Here is an 18,704-nt window from a genome sequence, read left to right on the forward strand (position 1 = left end):
GTCGCTTCTGTACACTAAGCACACTGTCCTCATGTATATTTATGAATTTCCTTAAAATATGCCTGGTAATGCTTAAGACTGTAGCATTTTCAGCTGAAACGAGGCAATCATTCTCACGTACAAAGCGTTGCCTTCTATGTCTCTTCTTTACTGAGTGGGGTCTATCAGGTAAACGTGTGAATCCTAATTCTAGCCTTGCCTCTCTGGTCCTCGGGACACGAGTCCATGGGAACTTTTATGTGTTTAACCTGTAGCTACGTGCAGGTATGCTGAGGGTCTGCGTGGCCCGAAGACTCCTGGGCAATTTTCTGTTAAGCAAGTGCAGTTCTAAGTGTTAGGATGTAAATGTAATGGATCCTTCTTTTAATCTCAGCCCTCTAACTATGACATGCTTGGGGTTTTTTATTTACTAATAAGACAGATAAGCTGCTGTAGGTGTAACAGCTCAGCTGTGCTGCTTAGTTGTCTACAGGAAGGCACTCTGATGTAGTAATATGCGCAATGGTAATGTTGCATTTCAGTGCTTCCTTAAAACAGCTGTGTAACCCTCTGTCTCAGAAAGCAGCTTATGCCTTAGAAGCTCTAACTAGGAAATAACGCTTTGTTAGTAATACGAAATAAAAGTAATGTTGATTCAAAATACTTGTCCTTAAAAGCAAACATTTCTTAAAAGATCTTAAAAAAAAAAAAAGTTGTTTCGAAAATCACTCTCCTTATGATTAATTTCTGTCATCCATTTCTTTAATTTTTTCTGGCCTGCCTTATTTCTGTTTCACAGAAATCATTACAAATCTTGCTCCTAAACTTTCTGGTCTGCTCCTTTTAATTTTTGCTGAGTACTCTGTAGCGAAACTTTGAAGCCACCTTCCCTGTTGTTTCTTCTGAGTAACAAAATAGATAATGAGAGAAGGTCACGGAAGACTGGAGTAAAAAAGCAAAAAAGGGGACTTATGAGAAAAGGCTTCAACTCTTTTCTTTCAGAAAGCCCAGAAAAGTTTCCTTTTTTATTATTATTGCACAGCTCATCTTGACTTCTTAAATTGTAAAATGCACTGTTACTGTGCAGAAGTAATATGTGTACTAGCTAATCAGAATTCAGGATTTATAATGCTGTCTTATAACAAATGCCAAGTGTTTTTAAGTAATATTCTGTAACCATACCTTAGTTCTGAGGCTCCGTAGCTCGTCACAGTAAGTTACATCATGAAAGCACCTGTATTGGTGTGAACCAGCACTTTGTAATTAACCAGTGTGCAGTCAGTTGGATTGCTACTTAATTGGCTGAATATTTCTAGCTATATGAAGTTCTTGTTCTCAGAAGTACAGTGCATATGTGATAACGTACTGTCCTCTTTTAGAGGATGTCAGGATCTCACCATGCAAATCAGCCATGCTTACTTTTTCCATTCTTCTAATGATAGCATGAAACCCATTCCCACTACTCTGTTTCAAAATCAATCCTTAAAATGAAAGCTAGGCTGTTAATGTCTCTTGTCTACCATTAAATGATCTTACATTTTACAAATTGTCTATCAGAAGATGAACTTAATTGTATTACAATCATATTATTCAGGCACCAGCTCACAAGGGAGTGTAAGTAATTTGTCTGTGATTCAGGGGGCACCTTTGAAGATCACGTTAATTTGTTTAGTACAAAGTGTGAATTTAGAAACTTCATATTAGGCAGTCTTTTTAAAAACAACTTTGTCTTTGGAGATCAGCAAGTAGATAGTAGGCCTAGCAAGATAGTTATTGGGCCAAATTTAGTTTGCTGACGTTGCCTAACAGTTCTCAGTAAAGGAAAGAAAAGACAGTAAGGAAAGGGTGGAAGAAATCAAGGAAGTTTGGATGCGTGGAAGAAGTTTGTTTGGGCTGAAGTAGAGTCATGCTAATGCTAACAAATATTAAAGAAACCCAAGCCTCTTGAGGCTCAATGAAGTAACCATGATAAATGATTGAAGTGGGTGCTTGGCAATACGGGCTGCCTAGTAAGGAGAGCAGCGCTGTCAAACTGCTTTTGTAGAGAAAGATAGTTGGTGCTGAGGACCTGGTGTCCCCAGTCCGTGTGTTTCTGAGTTTCCTTCAGCCTGGCTCCCTTCTGGCCCTCCAGACTGAGTACCTCTAAGCTGTTGGAGCACGTTAGGTGCACTCTGAGCTTTCCAGCATGGCTTCATCCAAAAAGAATTCAGTCTGTGCGCTCCCAGCCTACTTTGCGAGGTAAACAGAAGTACTGTTAGCGGGGATGATCTTTAAAGTACCCTTGTGACCTGAAGTAACGCACTAGTGTAGGGATGCCTGTACAAACTTAAGAGGGAAACAGTCCCAAAGTTTTAAAACCATGGACTTGAAATTGTAAAAGAATAGCAGAACTCGGCAAGAGGTCTCCAGAGGCCAAGGTTCCCCATGAATCATTCCAGTGAAATATCTAGTAAAAATACAAATTTGTAGTATGGCCCAGTCAAAACTGGGAAAGTTTGGTCCACTAATAAAGGATATAACCATTAGATAGGGATTAAGTTGTAACACTTCCAATTTATAAGAAATGGCATAATGTGAGCTGTGAAAAATAGGCAGTCGGGAGTAAAAGGAGTTGTTACCCGCTGTTGGGCATCGTTGCTGTTCCTGGTGTAGTCTGTATTTACGATCACACAGGTTTAAAGGTGCTACTAGGGAAAAACTTTGCAATGATTTTTTTTTTGACTTAAAATCTCACTCTGCAAGTAAATCTCTCTATGTTTTAATCTTATCCACCAACATTTATTAGCATAAACTGAACAGGGAAAAAAGTGTCTAAAAATTGATATCATAAGTAACAAACGGATTCAATGAACCAGAGAGTGTATGTTGGTTTTGATATAACAATATTCCAAGAATTTTTTCATCATTTATTATAGTGTCAGTGGATTACGTGGAAGCAACTTGGTCCCAGTTTAACATCTTTGTCTGTGACAGGTGGTTTTGTTGGCCAGTAGTTGCATTCTTGGTTTAGAGGAGTAAGGATGGATGATGGGTTTCTTCTCAAGGGCAGAATGTTGCTGCTGGGAAGGGTGATGCTTTTCTCTTGTAATACTTCCCTTTCGCCCCCCTCCCCGCCTTGTTAGGGGATCTTTTACATTCTTAAGGTAGTTTTCAAAGGGAAAGTGTTACTCTCTTTTGTGGTGCCTGGAACCTATGGATAATTGTCTGGGGTTTAAGTCCTCTGCTGAGGTTTAAATTAAGAGCAAGTTAGTACTCTAAAAAATGTTGGCAGCAGTTTCAAATCAAGCTGAATTGATCTATAAACTAACCCAATCTAGTGGTTGGAAAGTATTGCTGTGTATTATAATTAAGGTTTGAGCCTTAGTATTTCTTGAATTGGTACCATTATAAAATAAGAACAATAAATTTTATCTTAGGAAACAATGGCAGAATAGCCACTTCAGTGCTGATTTATCAATATTAGCATATGTATAGACCTTTCATGTTGTAGCATTCCAATTTCTGGAAGCTAAAAGACATATCCAAAGTCTGGTTGACGTTGTAGGAATATTTCTGAGTACCAAACTTCCTTTTCACCCATTTCATAACTGTTAAAGTACTACTTAGTTCTCTGTCTACTCTGATATGTCATGCAATAGTTCAAAAAAGGATTAAAAAACCATTGAAGTGCCATGCTTTCCTTGAGGTGTCTGTTCTGTCATCATGCCAGGTAATGCATTTTAATAAACAACAACTTGATTTATGCAGGATACAAAATATCTGTGTGCTCTCTTCAAGGCTGTAGCAATGCCTAAGTTGTTAAGTGAATGAGAGTTGGTCTGACATTGGCGTCATACTAAATAGGAGCACTTCAATCAGTTCCTAATATAAAGAAAAGTTTACAGCTTTATTCAGGGAATTGATTTAATGCAGACATAATGTGAACCTTTCTTTTCAGCAGCAGTTCAGCTCACCCTGACCAAAATTTGTAAAAAGTGCTGTACATCTAATATTTATGAGCTACGGTAAGTGCATCCTTCCACTGTAGGGAAACTCCTTTAGTCTTATTAGTCATGTTTTATTGGACTAAAGCTGTACATTACAGAAAATATTTCTAAAGAACAACATCAGATAAAAAGACTGAGTTTCTGGCTTATATCCCCATAAGCCTAACATTTCCTTATGATGGTGTTTACTTCGCTGAAAAAGCTTTTCTTCTCTCACTTGAATAACAATGAATGCTTGAGTGAGGAAACATGGATTAGTCAGAATTTTTGTTCTTGGGTATTAAGAGAAATCTTCTTTCCCCTACTAAAGGTTCTGTTGTGTTGGGCTTAAAAAGAAAAAAAAGGGAGAGGGGGGAGGTCAGTTACGCTGTGTTGTGGTTTAACTCCAGCTGGTAGCTAAGCCTCACACAACCCCTCACTCGCCCCCAGTGGGACGGGGGTGGAGAATCAGAAGGGTAAAAGTGAGAAAGTTCATGGGTTGAGATAAAGTCAGTTTAATAGGTGAAGCAAAAGCCGCGCCCACAAGCAAAGCAAGACAAGGAATTCATTCCCCACTTCCCATGGGCAGGCAGGTGCTCAGCCATCTCCAGGAAAGCAGGGCTCCATCATAGGTGTAACGGTGACTGGGGAAGACAAACGCCATCACTCCAAACATGTGTACCCCCCCTTCCTTCTTCTTTATATATTGAGCATGACGTCACATGGTATGGGATATCCCTTTGGTCAGTTGGGGTCAGCTGTCCCAGCTGTGTCCCCTCCCAACCCCTCGTGCACCCCCAGCCCGCTGGCTGGTGGGGTGGTGTGAGGAGCAGCAAAGGCCTTGGCTCTGTGTGAGCGCTGCTCAGCAGGAACCAAACCATCCCTGTGTTAGCAGCACTGGTGCCAGCACAAATCCAAACCGTAGCCCCATGCGAGCCACTGTGAAGAAAATTAACTCTATCCCCGCCAAAACCAGCACATGCTGTTACTTAACCAGGCAACTGTGCATAGTCTGATTAATGATCACTTGCATTCTTACAAACTTGGGCTTTAATATTTCTTTCTTACCCTTTTTCTGTATGCTATACATACTGTTTACTGTTATGTGAAACTTGTATGCCAAGAATTAGACTCTGTTTTTCTGTTTGTTCTGTAATAAGATGGAAGTATTTTCTGCCTGTTTGGAATAACTTATGGGTATAATTTGTATATATAAGAAAAGGTCTCTTCTTTTTTCTTTTTTTTTTTTTTTTAATTTATTTCTGGAAGCGTAAATGAAGTGGAGAGGAAAATAAGTTGTTCCATGAAACCAGATGGTATTCTGCAACATTTGCAGCCAAAAGCTTTTATGATCCTGTCTAGTTCAAATCCGTAAGAATTCTGCTTGGTAGAGACTGGTGTATTTACAGCTATTTTTACATACAGAATATTTTGCAGTGTATTTCTCCGAACACTAAAGATGATTCTTCCTTTTGGAGTATACTAATACATGTGCTTCCTATGATGGTGGTAAGGGTTTACTTATATATATATATATATTTATTTTTTCTAATTTTCAAAGATTTTGAATAATGTTTTATAAAGGGCTCAGATCATTGGTTTAAAAAGTATTCTGTGTTGTGAAATCCAGCAGGATGGACAAGGGAGTGGAATTGGTGTGTCTCCAACAGTGTTTTGCAGTCAGAGGTTCTGGGAAGCCTTGGGGTTCAGGGCTTAGTTGTAAGAAGGGTAACTAAAATGTATCTTTGAAAGATAACTAAAAAAGGCAAATCTGCTGTCCAGAGGCTTCAGTTTACTGTACATAGGCTTGCACCACAATTCAAAACTGCTTAGTAATCTGCAAATTGAAAAATGTACTGTTACGTACATGCATGGAAATAGGCTAAGCCTTTAGAATATTAATAATTTGATTTGATATTTGAGAGTGTGTAGATTTGTACAGAAGGGTGTATATTCCTTTTTTAACTACAAATCTGATATTCAAAAGACATTCTAGATGGAAAAGGTTAAATGAATTACAGTGTACAAATTGCTGGTTATGTCTTTCATGGATTTCCTTTATTTGCATGTAAGACACCTCTTTTCGAAAGTTCTTGCATTCTTCTGGACACTAAATTATTTCTGCTGCTTTTTACCATACATACAATATATATTAGAAGTTGGGCGAAATTAGCTTAGTGAAGCACTTTGATTAACCATAATTTTTCTAGTAAGGATGGTGGTGAATAGACAGATTGGCTTAGCAAGGAAGCATAACCCAGAATAGGATGGTTTTAGAGAGACCTCATTACATGAACTGCAGATTTTCTTGTGCTCCAGTTAGGGTAGGGCGTTTTGCAAGGATTAGCGCTGGTAAGAGCACAAGTGAGTTTCATCTTTGTATTCGCACAAGTGTAATTGATATGAGGTGCTATCAAAAATGACTTGAAACCCTTCCAGACAAGCTGTGCTGATCAGCTGAATGTTATTCTGTTGGAATTAACAGAAAAAGACTTTGGTCCTCATCTAGAGTAGTTAGGTGCATACATACCACCATAGTATGAGGCTTCTGAATGCTTTCTGCTCCATGCCCAGGTGCAGCGAGAGTCTATTTTAAAAGAGGCTCTGTAGTTGTGTCAATCACTTTTTTTTTTAATTATTTTGTTCTTTACAATTAGTTTTCCATTTTAGCACTTCTGCTACTGGGTAAATGTAAATGTCTCAAATTGTAGTGTGGAAAACAAATAGAAGAGGGCTTCCGAAAAGTTGATTGAAAGATTTTAATTACTACACTGAAATTTGGCCATAGGTGGCACAGCGTATAAATCTTATCCAAAATAATAAATAACACAGTTACGGCCCTCAGTAACTGCAGTTAACGCCATGAGTCATTTCCAGCTGTCTTCTCCAGACACGAAGGCATTTGAACAATAGCAGCTGACCGCGTGGCTCTCTTTTAATTCAGTAAATCAAATGGAGGAACTGTGTGTTCACAGTTAAAGGAGAAGGATTGCTGGAAGCTGCACAGTGCATGCTTTACAGCAGAAAGTCATTACTAGATAGAAAATATATCCTAGAAATCCTTGCTAACAGGCTTCATCTGTGTAATAACATAACCATAACCTAAATCTTCAATTCTGTTGTCCGTCTTTGTTTTAGAATAAGCATAGATTAGACATTTTAAAGTCACCAGTATTTGTTTCAACATCTGGACAACTAACATCATTGTCGAAAATGGCTAGGAAATATTACATGTGATGACTCCATTATGTGCATTTATTAATTCATGGTGTCATGCCATCTATTAGAAACCTTGTCGTATTATATACTAGAAAGGAAAAAGATAGGTAAGGGACCATCTGTTATTAAAATATTATTGCTATTTGTGCCATGTCTACCTATAGACATGTTCTGTAAGAGCCTGGAAAATGGGATTGCCTATTAAGAAAAAGTAGCCAAGACAAAATATTTTATAGATAAATGCATTAGACGTAAATGAAACAGAAAACTGAACTATGCTTTTGTTTAGCAGGGTTGTACATAAGACCATTTTTTATTGTAGTGGTCCAACGATGCAAACAGTTTGAGGATTATTTTTTGTTCCATTTACTAGTTGTGCTAAAATGCTTGCAGGGAAAATGTTTAGTTTGGTGGTTTTAAGACTACATTTCTCCCCTAGTTATGACTTTAATGTATCGGAAAAGTTCTAAAACTGGGTGTGAGAGGAGGGTTCTTCATGAACCGGTATGATGGAAACTTGCTTTCCTTTTTCATATCCAAGCAAAACAAAAGATTTGACTCAAGATTTTTAAAGACCCGTAAAAGGGAGGAAATTCAGAAAGCATGATTAAAATTTCACCATCTGCTCGCTCTAAAGCAGTAAGGAGAAGGGGGAGGTTTCCCTTGTGTACAACCATTATAATCTGAATTGCAGTAGAAAATTAGTGGCTATGGAATAGGCACAGCACCCTCCCCTCTCTTATTCGGGGTACTGATTCAAGTGAAACTCTGGGCAGGATGAACTATTAAAAAAACGTATTGAGCGCCTCAGCTTGACGCTTTTCTCTTCTGTGCCATTGTATCCCTCTGCAACTGTGTTTTAATGGTTTCTTGCTGCCTTTGGCGATGCAATATTACCTCGTATGGGCCACATGTGAGTAGTCTAATCTGAGGCGGAAAGGAACCTGTTTCCCCCATCTGTTTTTGCTTGCATGTGTCGGTGCTGCTGTTGGTGCTGACAGCTGTGTTCGTGTGCGAGGCCACCTGCCACATGGTACATACCGCATCTTTGGGTAAAAGCCTAACTTTTCTCCCTTCGTGGGAAGTGTACATGGCTAAAACTGGGTTCCTGTTGGCAACTCTGCTGGTGGTTCCCATTTTATCATTTTAAATGTGTCAAAATTATTTACTCTTAAATCAGGTGGTACTCAATTACTCCAGGGCATGCAAAAAGAAAGGGATTATCTAACCTGGGCCATGTTCATCTTTTATACTGATATAGTTTTACTACTTTGATTAGAATTTACTTATATGCCTCCGGTAGAACTGTCATTTGGTACATTTCTGGTTTTTCTGTTTTTTCTGCTTTTAGATGCAGTAAAGAAAGGAGAAACAGATTTGAGCACAAAATGTTAGTGTTTGGGATTAGCATTTCTGATTAGGTTGGCTTTTTGTTCTCGGACAAATACAGCCCTGGTAATGCTTCATGCTGCACTGTGATGCCCCTCCGGAATCCTCACTGGTAGAGTGCGGACAGATTTTGGATGCAGCTAGGTGTTTTGACTGCCTCTGTCTCTGTGTGCAAACCACTCACCATATTGTACTTAACTACATCCTGAGGTGGTTATGAGGATTAATTAATGCTTAAATGCTTTGAAGATACCGGATGCTTTATAAATGCTAATTATTATATTCAGGGCTGCTACAGCTTAGGGATTAGCCCTTACTTAAGCAATAGCTAGGTAAGCTGTGAGATGTACATGGCAAAGAAGAATTAAAAGTAATAAACAGTCACTGGGAGCCTAAGCCTCCCTGCAGCCTGTTTGTGCAGTCCCATTTAATTGCTTTAATAAATTGCCACTCTTCTAATTTGGTTTTGGAGTCTTAATTACTTTTATTTTGAATGTCAGAGGGAGCATCTCCTCTGTAATGTTCCATAGGGGCTGCTGTTAACATTTTTGTAGTTTTAACCCTGATTGCCATTTCCCTGAGAATGGGCAACTATGTCTTGGTACTCTCAAAATGTGGTTTCTTTTTTCCTCTATACTGTTCTTGAATGAAACATTTTGTGGGTTTGTGCTAGGTTTGCAGCACCCAGATCACTGAGACAATTGTCTGCTCCTTGTCTGGACATTGAAAACTAGGCAGGACCTTGTTGTGTAGTAGGTGCTGGTCCTCTGAATAAGGCTTGTGACTGGTAATTATACCATGAGAAAGCTACTTTTTGTAACCTGTGAAACAACCAGCTAGTCTCAACTCAGACTGACCGGTAAAGATCTAAGTACTCGTCCAATATCTACCTGTGTCTCTGTTTTGAAAATCCCCATCAAAGCTTTATGAGACTGGCACAATATGAGGGGGGAGGCAGGGGGGACTGTCTGTGCACTTCTGAAAGATTTTGCTCACAGCCGAGGCAGTGAAAAGTAGACAGAAAAGTAGGCAGTAGTTTCTTTCCAGGCTGTTTTATAGCTGCTGCTCTGCAGATGGGCCTAGACTACCAGCTTCATATCCACCCCAAGTTGTAGCTACAGCTGATAATACAGCATAGCAGAAAGGAATATGGGCAAAGAGGCCAAATATGGGTATAGAGGGGGTGAATCGAGGTGAATGAATGGACAAAAATCTTGCAAAGAGGTAAGCACTAGCACAGGTTGCCCAGAGAGGTTGCGGAGTCTCCATCCTTCTAGAATCATTTAGGTTGGAAAAGGCCTTTAAGATCAAGTCCAACAGATCCATGGAGATATTCAAAAGACGTGGCCCTGCTGGAGCAGGGGGGTTGGACCAGGTCACCTCCAGAGGTCCCCTCCAACCTCAGCCACTCTGTGATTCCCTGAGATGACACCATGCAATAAGAAGCTTATAAAAAGGTGTGACGTGTAGGCAGTCACAAAGAACAGCAGAGATGCTCATCAAGATGAGAAAGTGTGGTTCTGTGTTTAAAATCCTAACATCAAGGTTAGTCTATTTTACCAGTAATTTGCACTCAGTGAATCACTGAGGTTTTGTGCATCACCTCCATCTATAAAATGAGGATAATATTTGTCACTGGGTCGTTACAATGGCAAGGTCATCCCTGTTGGTAGCGATAGTTTGTTAACTCAAGGGAGGCCACAGTCCTCAGAGATAGAAAAACAAAAGTTTCAGTATTAAAAAAAAAAACCAACAAAACCCCAAATGCAAAACCAAACTAAAAACCCCACCAAAATTCCTTTATAGGAAGAAATCTTTTCAAAAGGCAGGAGAACCCCCTTCCTCCAAGTCACTCATCATCAGCAGCAAGGATGGCCTGAAGTTACCCAAAGCAATGGAGAGAGGTAAGTGGCGAAACAGCCACACTGCTACCTTTATTTGATGCAAATGTTTCACTGTGCTGGCGTAACAGGCAGGTACATAACGTGGCAGCCAGACGATGCCTGGCCTAGGACGGCGTGAAGCCACTTACTGACTTTGCATTGACAAACATGCATAGTACCTGAAAGTTGGCACAAGTTAAAAACAGCAGGCTAGCGCTGGTGCTTGCAGTCAGTCAAGAGCATAAATTCTGGAGGCTGTCTGTCCTTTTTCTTACAGAGTTAATTTTCACTTCTGATCTTTTATCTTTGTTCACATTAATTATGCTCCATTAACTTAAAAAAAAAAAATCAAAACACAAACCCCACCAACCCCACCACCGCTCCTCGGGAGGAGGCGGCCGCCTGCGTGCGCTGCTGCTTCCCTCGCCGCGGCCATCGCTTTCCTCCCGCGACCCCCTGCTCCCCCCAAGGCACAAACCGCCTCCCCGCGCGTCTGCAGGCGGCGGCCCCGGCCCTTGATCCGCCTGCCGAAAGGGTAGTGGCGGAGCACCTCCTCCTGCCCCGGCCTCCCTCCCGTGCCACCGCTTCTGCAACCGCACCACGCAGGAGCCGGCCTCCCGCCTCCCCGGGCGCGCAGCTTTCGTCCTTCCCGCTCCTCGCACCCGGACCCTCCTTCCCGCCATCCACCAACCCCGGCCCGAACGGTGGCCTCTCCCACAACCCTGCACCGCGGCTGCCCCGCCGGCGGGAAGGCGGAGCCGCGGCTCCGCCCCAGGGGCGGGCAGCGGCCGCCCCCGCTGGAGGAGGGAGGTGTTTGCCGCCGCTGCCTCCCGCCGCCGTGGGGACTCAGAGCCGGGCGGCTGCTGGCGGTGCCTCCCGTCCTGTCAGCGTCCCGTCCCGGACGGCGGCGGCGATGTCCGGTGGGAGCAGCCGGCGGCGAGCCGGCCCCTCCTGGCACAGCACCTTCTCCCGCTTCTTCGTCAGGAACCCCCCCGGTGAGGGGGCGGCGGCGCCGGGGCGGCCGGCGGGCGCGAGCAGGTACGTGGGGGGACCGGACCGGACCGGCGCGGTCGGACGCCCGCTGCCGTCCTCTGCCCCGTCCCACCTGTCCCCAGCCGGGGAGCGGCGTGAGCCGCCGGGGCAGGGGGAGCGGGGCCGTGTCGGCCGCCCCGGCAGATGTTGCGACACCAGTGGGCGAGGGAGGGAGAAGAGACGGGTGTGTTCACTGCCGGGGGGAGGCCGGCCGGACGTCCCGGGGCTGAGGCCCCGGTGGTGAGGTGCCGCAGGGCTCCTCAGCCGGTCACAGGGCAGGCGCGGGCCTGGCGGGGCCGGGTGCGGCTGCTGTGAGAGCAGCCCCCGCGGCGGGAGAGCGGCGGCCCCAGCCGGATCGGCGGCTTGTCCACGGAGTTTGACACTGGGGCTGGGGGGCTGTTAGCCTGTCTGCTGGCAGCGTCCGAGCTCGTCGTTTTGGTGGTGGCGGCGGTTTTAATTTAACGTAACCGCGGTACGGTGCGAGGCGGGTCCCCTGCGGGCTTGACGTTCAAGCGGTGGGGCGGTAAGGGGGTTTGTTGGGAGTTGGCCTGAGCGGTGGGTGAGCAACGGCGTCCTGCGGCCCCGCGAAGTTCAGCCGAACTCCGTGGGATGATGGAGCCCTGTGTGAAACACATACTTGATGTAAATAGCCGGTTCTGGGGCTTCGTCGCCCTGGTTAGGTGTGGGTGTCGGCGGTGGGGCTGTCTCACTCGCTTGTTCCTCAGGTTGCAGCCCCTTCCTTGGAAACTGAAAGCAGGGCAAGAGCCAGAGGGCTGTCAGGGGTTTGGGGTGTTTTGCTTGTTTCTTTTCAGTTTTCACATAGTTTTCTTTTGGACTAGTGTAAATCAGATGTAAATGCAATATAAATATTACTGATGTGTTTAAGTCTCAATGCAAAACTTGTGGTTTATAGAAACCTGGTTATTAATAATTATTTTTTTAGCACAGGAAGACAAGATGAAAAGGTTCAGAAACTTCTTGTGTATTTGTTCTTCTTCCTTTTTTTTTTCTTTTTCTTTTTTTTCCTTTTTCTGGTGGCTGACTTCTATGTAGAAGCACAGATAAAGTTTCTTTCTGTTTCTCGTACGGCCTTATTATTGGCCCTAGTTAATTAGGATATTTTTGTGGTGGAAAGGTGTCAGCTGGCTAGGCCTTACTTCCTCAAGTGTAGTACTTAATTTTTTGCTTTTAGCATGGTGTATTTAATCTTTGAGTTATTCTTGATACTGCATAGGTTTGTCTGTAAACTGGCAGACAAGTACAGTTTAATCAGATAGTGGGTATCACAGTAGTTCTTTCAGTGAAAAACTTTAGGATCTTGCTCTGCATGTTCTCAGAAATTGTGACAGATAGCAGCGTATTGATGTCTTACACTGACCATCTTAAATGGATTTCATAAATGCACCATAAAGGTTTTTAACTTTGGGGGTTTTGGTTTACTGTAAGCTTTTGACGCATCAATACATCACCAAGGATCTACTGGCCTTTCATGAGCATGAAACATGCTTTTTATTTCCTGAAAAAAAAAAGAAAAATTAAAAAAAATCAGGAGCAAGGCTGCTGAGTCAAGGGCATCTTTACAGTTGTGGGAATAGCATGGCTATTACGTCTGGCAGGGGGAGAAGGAAAAGGCTTGGATCTGGCTGAGGACCTGAAGAGGCAATAGAAGAGGCTTCATTGGGCTCCTCCTTGCCAGCTCCCTACAGCTGTGGTTTGGAATAAACAAAAAAGCATAGCGGTCGCCTTGGTAAGGAGGAGGGTGATGCTAGTTCAGTGGTTTGCGCACTAAATAGCCTATCTGTAGGTAGCACTCATGGTAGACCTGCTCCACTTAACTTGGGGCTGGAGTCTATTATCTTTATCTAAATCACAGTTTCATTTCCTGCAGCTGAGAGCCTTTCCTTTATTAGGAAGCCAGGATAGTCCACGTAGATCCGAAAAGGCTCAGGCCTCTTGGCCTTGTTTTTGAACTCCTTGCGCAGTTAGCTGGAGGGCGGTAGCCGTGACTCCTCTCTGGAGTGGAAGTAAGCAAAAACCCTCCCACTCTGAGGAGTCCAATTTGGTATGTTTAGGAGCTTTTTTTTGTTGTGCCAGGTTGCAGCGCAGCGTGTTACTCAGGAATGCTGACGTTCACGTATTTGGTTTCCACTGGCAGCCTTCTTCGCAGATTAGCGTAATTGCATACATTAAGCAGAGCTGGGTTGGAATGAGTGCCGCAGGTTTGCTTGTCATGTTTATTTAGTGAGCTTGGCAGTGTAGAAAAATGGATTGCCCAACAAAGCATGCGTGTGGGGAAGGGGAACCAAGGCTGCTTTGTATGTTTAATGTTAAGGTGTGGAGTGTGTGAGGTGAGTTGGGGAATACGTCTTTTGTGAAGTGTTATGAGAAATGTATGCACCAGGATGGTTAATTTCCCATTGGTGTTATCAGTATGATATTGGAACCAGATCAAATTTGAAATCTATAGAAAGAAACTTTTGTATGGAGCTACTTTACCTACCGTTGGGTTTCAAAAAAGCAGAACACCTAAGTGAAGGGGACAGGAGATGGAGCAGTATGTTATACAGGGCCAAATACACCCCCGGTGTACCCACATTGACCTCTGGAGACATGCATCATGCTTAATGCCTGTGCAGAACATGACGGTTTCATAAATTTTAAAAACGTGCAGAAATGAGCCAGCGTATGTCCAAAAGTCATTCTCCATCTTCTCCTGCGAGTTAGGCAACCGCGGCTGGATGGAAGCCCCCAGCTTTCCTTCCCCAGCCCTACAGCTTCCCCTTAGCTCGGCAGGGTATGGAGCTCTCGCCTGCTCTTGCTCCAGGCACTGTGTTCAGACTTAGCTTTAAAAAAAACCCAAACCCCAAACCTGCTGTGGCCCTGGTTTAAAATAGGAGGAATTACACTGTTAATCAGTGTCTTAGACTCTTCTGAGAACCTCATTTGACGAAGAGCTTATGTTAATAACTTGCCCTTACAGCAATTTGTAGCTCTGATGAACATGAGAATTGCTGGAGGCTTACTTGCTTGTGGAAAAAATAACCCATGCAGATTAGTTGCAAGTTTCGTGGCTGCAAAAAGCACAGCACATGCGTTAAGGGCTTACTTGGCTTTTACATAAAATGCAGACAAACGTGAGGTATCTCCCACCAAGTGCTTGCCTGCGTGTGTTCTTCAGAGGTGGAGCTGCTTTGAAGAAGGGCTTTGGTGTTTTTCATCACAGTTCTTTATCATTAACTTCTATCAAAGGCAGTCAGTATGCTCTACTCTGCTGTTTGCTATTTTCAATATTACAAAATTGATTATTTGTTACTCTAGTGTTTGTCCTGGAGCAGTCTAAATCCCCAGGGTGAAAAAATCCCATTGAATTTTTACTATTCTAATGGGAGTCTGGTTTGGGTTTTTTTTTTTTTTTAATACTTGTTTCTTTAGTCCTTTTGGATGAAGATACGGCTTTTACAGTGCAAGTCAATCCACTGCGGATTCTTTCAGAAATATGCAGCTTCCGTGGCTGAGCGATTGTTGTGTTGCAAACAAATGTGACCTTACAGGTCATGTTAGAAGCTGCCAAGGAGGTGTGACGCTTTTCACTTTAACCCAGGGCTACCACCAAAATCTCCCTTGAATTATGGATGTATTTTAGTAGTTATTCTGTGTATTGTTTAGCAAGTTCATTTCAGCTTTATCTTTTTCCCACCAAGAGCTGTTGGTCAAATAACTACCAGTGCAAGTAGGCCTTTGCTGGGTTTGTTTAGATATTTCTTCTGCATCGCTGAAGTGTACCAGAGACATCAAACATGGAAGAGCAACCTTTTATTTGGCTTTAGAGGGCTTTCTTTTTTTCAGGCTGAGATTATTGTTCTGTTCATCCATTAGTTTCTAGCTAAGAGCTTGCAGAGATGGAAGAACTTTGTTTATTCTGCCTGAGGAGAGATTAGAGAGTCTCTTTCTTCCTCTGGGACTGCCAGTCATTGTTCCTGTTTACAAAGCACATGTATTTTTGTAGTTGTAACAACTGTGCATTTGGGGACTGCTGGGAATTGATTGAAAGGGGAGTAATACATTTCAAACTTATTTTTTCTGAAGTTACTACCTCCTGGCTGGTTTTGATTCAGATACCATTAGCATCTCTGAAGAAATCCATTGGTTGCTGGAAAAAGCAAACTCTGCTTTCTAATAAAGAAACTTTTTCTTTCAAAAGGCAGAGCAGGATTATTTTATTGTTGTTAAATTTTAAGTCATTTGTGAATGTGCAGGGATGAAGGTTCGTGGAACCAGAAAAGGAAATACTCCAGCCATATAGAAGAATTCAAATTAAGACTTACCTAAGCAAGTTGCATTATGAAAATTTTCTGTTTGTTTGTTAATTTGCTTTTTTGTTTGTTTCTTTTTGCTTCCTAGATTTTTCTGTTACGACTTTTATTGCAGGATAATTCAAAATAGTAGAAAAGGCCTTGATTCAGCAGGGTACCGAAGTGGTTGCCTATAATTAGATAGGTAAATAGTTCTGTGCGCTATAGTGGGACTACTTGTTTGATTAGAATTAGGTGCATACCTAGATGTCTCATGGGGCTGAGACCAGAAGGAGCAAGCCCAGCAGCTGGCCATGTACGTGTGAGATATTTCCTAAAGGAAATGTTACTAGAATATTAATTATAATAGTAGTGCTCCTTGAAAGAAACAAAGCAACTTTCTTTTTTCCCCCCTATTTTAAATTTTAAAAGTATTGTCTCCTTGCCAATTATTAGCATAAGTGCTAGAGTTAATACAAAAATACTTCCAAAACAGCTATGAGTCTTTGGTTTTAAAGAATGGTTTTGCAAAGATGAAAACTCCTCATTCTTCTCCTTTGGTGAATGAAAGGCTCACAGGTGAGGGGGGGGAAGCAAAATTCAGAAACATGTTACTGTGGGGATTGTATTTCTAATTATTGAAACCTCTTAAAAGGATGGAAACCCAACTACTGCTTTTATTTTCTGAGGGGTTTTTGGATTTCATACAATTCAGTATATACTATTGTACTTCCAGACAGTAGCACAGCGCTAAGCTGCTTAGGCTTTCCAGGGGATATTAATACATCTATTTTTCTGGTATTTTAATTTCTAAAATAATTTTTAATAGATTATAACCAACTTTACTGTATCATTTTTAAAGACTTTTAAGATCAGAAACATGGGGTTCCTTAGTCATTTCGCTTTCTCGTGTCAATTTTGCAACATGAAGTATAGTCTTTAATTGTGTTTTGCTAATGTGATTTCATGACTTGCCTTATTTTGAAATGGAGTCTTGGTTTTCTGAATGTTCCAGTGTCTCTTAAATTGCTAAAATATTTTACTGAAGGCAGTTTGGAGGTCTTGGGGCCTAAGTTTATGAACACCGTGTGGATCTGCGCTTCACCTGTGGACAGTGTTGAGTAGGGAAAAATGTAGTAGGAAGTATTTCTTGTGAGCACATGAAGAGCAAATGCAGAAAGAATTGCAGTGACAACAGATTTTTTTTTTTTTAATCATCAATTAAATGCTACAAATCTAGCCATCAAATTTATTTTGGTTGAATGGAGAATGCATACTTTCAACACAAAAGAGTGTACCTGGATAATGACTGGAAAGTGTCTGTAGGGTACTTCCCGATGTATATTTTGTGAGTAAAAAATGGGAGAACTGGAGAAGTATGTTCTTGTGTTGAACTTGTAGCCTTGTGTGCCTCTACCAAGAGTTTTCTGCTCCAGCCTGACTAGAACAAACTGCTGCATTTCACTGGTGACGCCAGTCTCTCTTGATTGTTTTCTCCTGGGTGCTTTTTCTTAATGACAGCTTTTAAAAATTCTGTTATGCTTTGTTTATCAGGAGGACAGCAGTTGCTGCTGCTTTAAAGCTTTCCTGGATTATTTTTTTAATATCTCCTATTTTCATGCCATTTGTGAGTACCGTTGCTGATCACCAACCCTACAAATGTGCCATTTGAAAACAGTTGTATAATGGGCTGTCTATTCTCTATTAATACAATAATTTTAACCTTAATAAATTTAAATAGTTTATAAATCTTTCTGATATTATACCAAGTTTATGTGCTAGTGGCCAGTAATGTATTTATTTCATAAGAATGTTGGAAACTTTAACGGATCAGACTGGCAAATATGGAGCAGATTCTACATTAATGTCAGTTACTATGCTTGACAGATGCCAGAAGAAAAACCTTGATGTAATCTGGTATAATCCTACTGCCCAATATCGAAGTAGGCTCTACTCAGAAACATTTATATTTCTTTTCTCTAGCCTTTGTACGGCTGTTCAATTCCCTCACATGTAAAACAGATTAAGTTATTCAGCAAGGGTGATCATGGGCCATCATCCTTAGTTCTAGCCTTTAAACTTAAAGGTACACATTCAGTGTAAAGACATGGTTTGGTTCTTGCATTTTTCATGTAAATTTTCATTGTAAAATGTGGCATATCTGTGATTTTATACCATCTTTATTTTCCATGATAATTTTAATTGCCTTTTGAAAGAGGATTAAAAAAAATTTCTTCATTTTATACTAACACACTCTGCGTAGCTCACATAGTCTATGTGACACAGCGCTGCTAATGCAGAACATGAAGCTGACCTAGCAATGCTACACAAGCAAAGAACAGTATGTAACTAAGCAGTATAAACAGGTCTGAGAGGAAAAATTGTTTCAGTTAAAACAATCTAAATTGCTTAATGCTGTCTGTAATCAAACTAGTTTCGAAGCGGGATAGTTCAATTGAATATAATACATTTTGTGCTATTCCAACACTTAAATTAATCAGCTGATTGTAACACTTCTTTTGCCTAAGTTCCTGCCTCCTCCTCACTCCATTTTCTCCTTCCTTACCTTTCTCTGCTTTCTGTTCCTTTTCCTACACTTCCCTTCTTATTTGTTTTAAATGAAATAGTAGCTTTGCTTTCCTTTGACCCTCTAATTTCAAACTCACTAACTTGTTTTTATAATTTCCATTTATCTTAATGTCTTTACTGTTCCTCCCCTATGTGTGTGGCCTAAGCTTAAGCACAGAAGTAGGAGCCAGAAACTTCACATTCAAATTTCTGTGGAAACACTCCCTCCCTCTTTAAAACAAGCCCCAACAGCCTTGCCACAGACTAGGGGCAGATTTTGTCACTGCTACTACCATTTGTTTTCCCGGGAACAGTGTTAGCCTCAGGAATCTTGCTGAGAAGTTGGACAAAATTTTTCATTTTGAAGCTTCTAATAA

The 18,704-nt window shown here is 41.7% G+C and overlaps 1 protein-coding gene across 1 annotated transcript in view; it reads left to right on the forward strand.

The window, feature by feature from the left end:
• The first annotated feature begins 9,753 nt into the window (after positions 1-9,753).
• Positions 9,754-18,704, forward strand: part of CRYBG3 (crystallin beta-gamma domain containing 3) — a 97,676-nt gene continuing 88,725 nt past the window's right edge. Inside the window, exons 1-3 of the mRNA XM_054818745.1 lie at positions 9,754-9,776; positions 10,359-10,456; positions 10,906-11,473. Of these exons, the coding sequence (XP_054674720.1) occupies positions 9,754-9,776; positions 10,359-10,456; positions 10,906-11,473 (689 nt within the window). The remainder of the gene's footprint in view (positions 9,777-10,358; positions 10,457-10,905; positions 11,474-18,704) is intronic.

The sequence above is a fragment of the Grus americana genome, chromosome 1, assembly GCF_028858705.1.
Source record: "Grus americana isolate bGruAme1 chromosome 1, bGruAme1.mat, whole genome shotgun sequence".
In the NCBI taxonomy this organism is placed as follows: Eukaryota; Metazoa; Chordata; class Aves; order Gruiformes; family Gruidae; genus Grus; species Grus americana.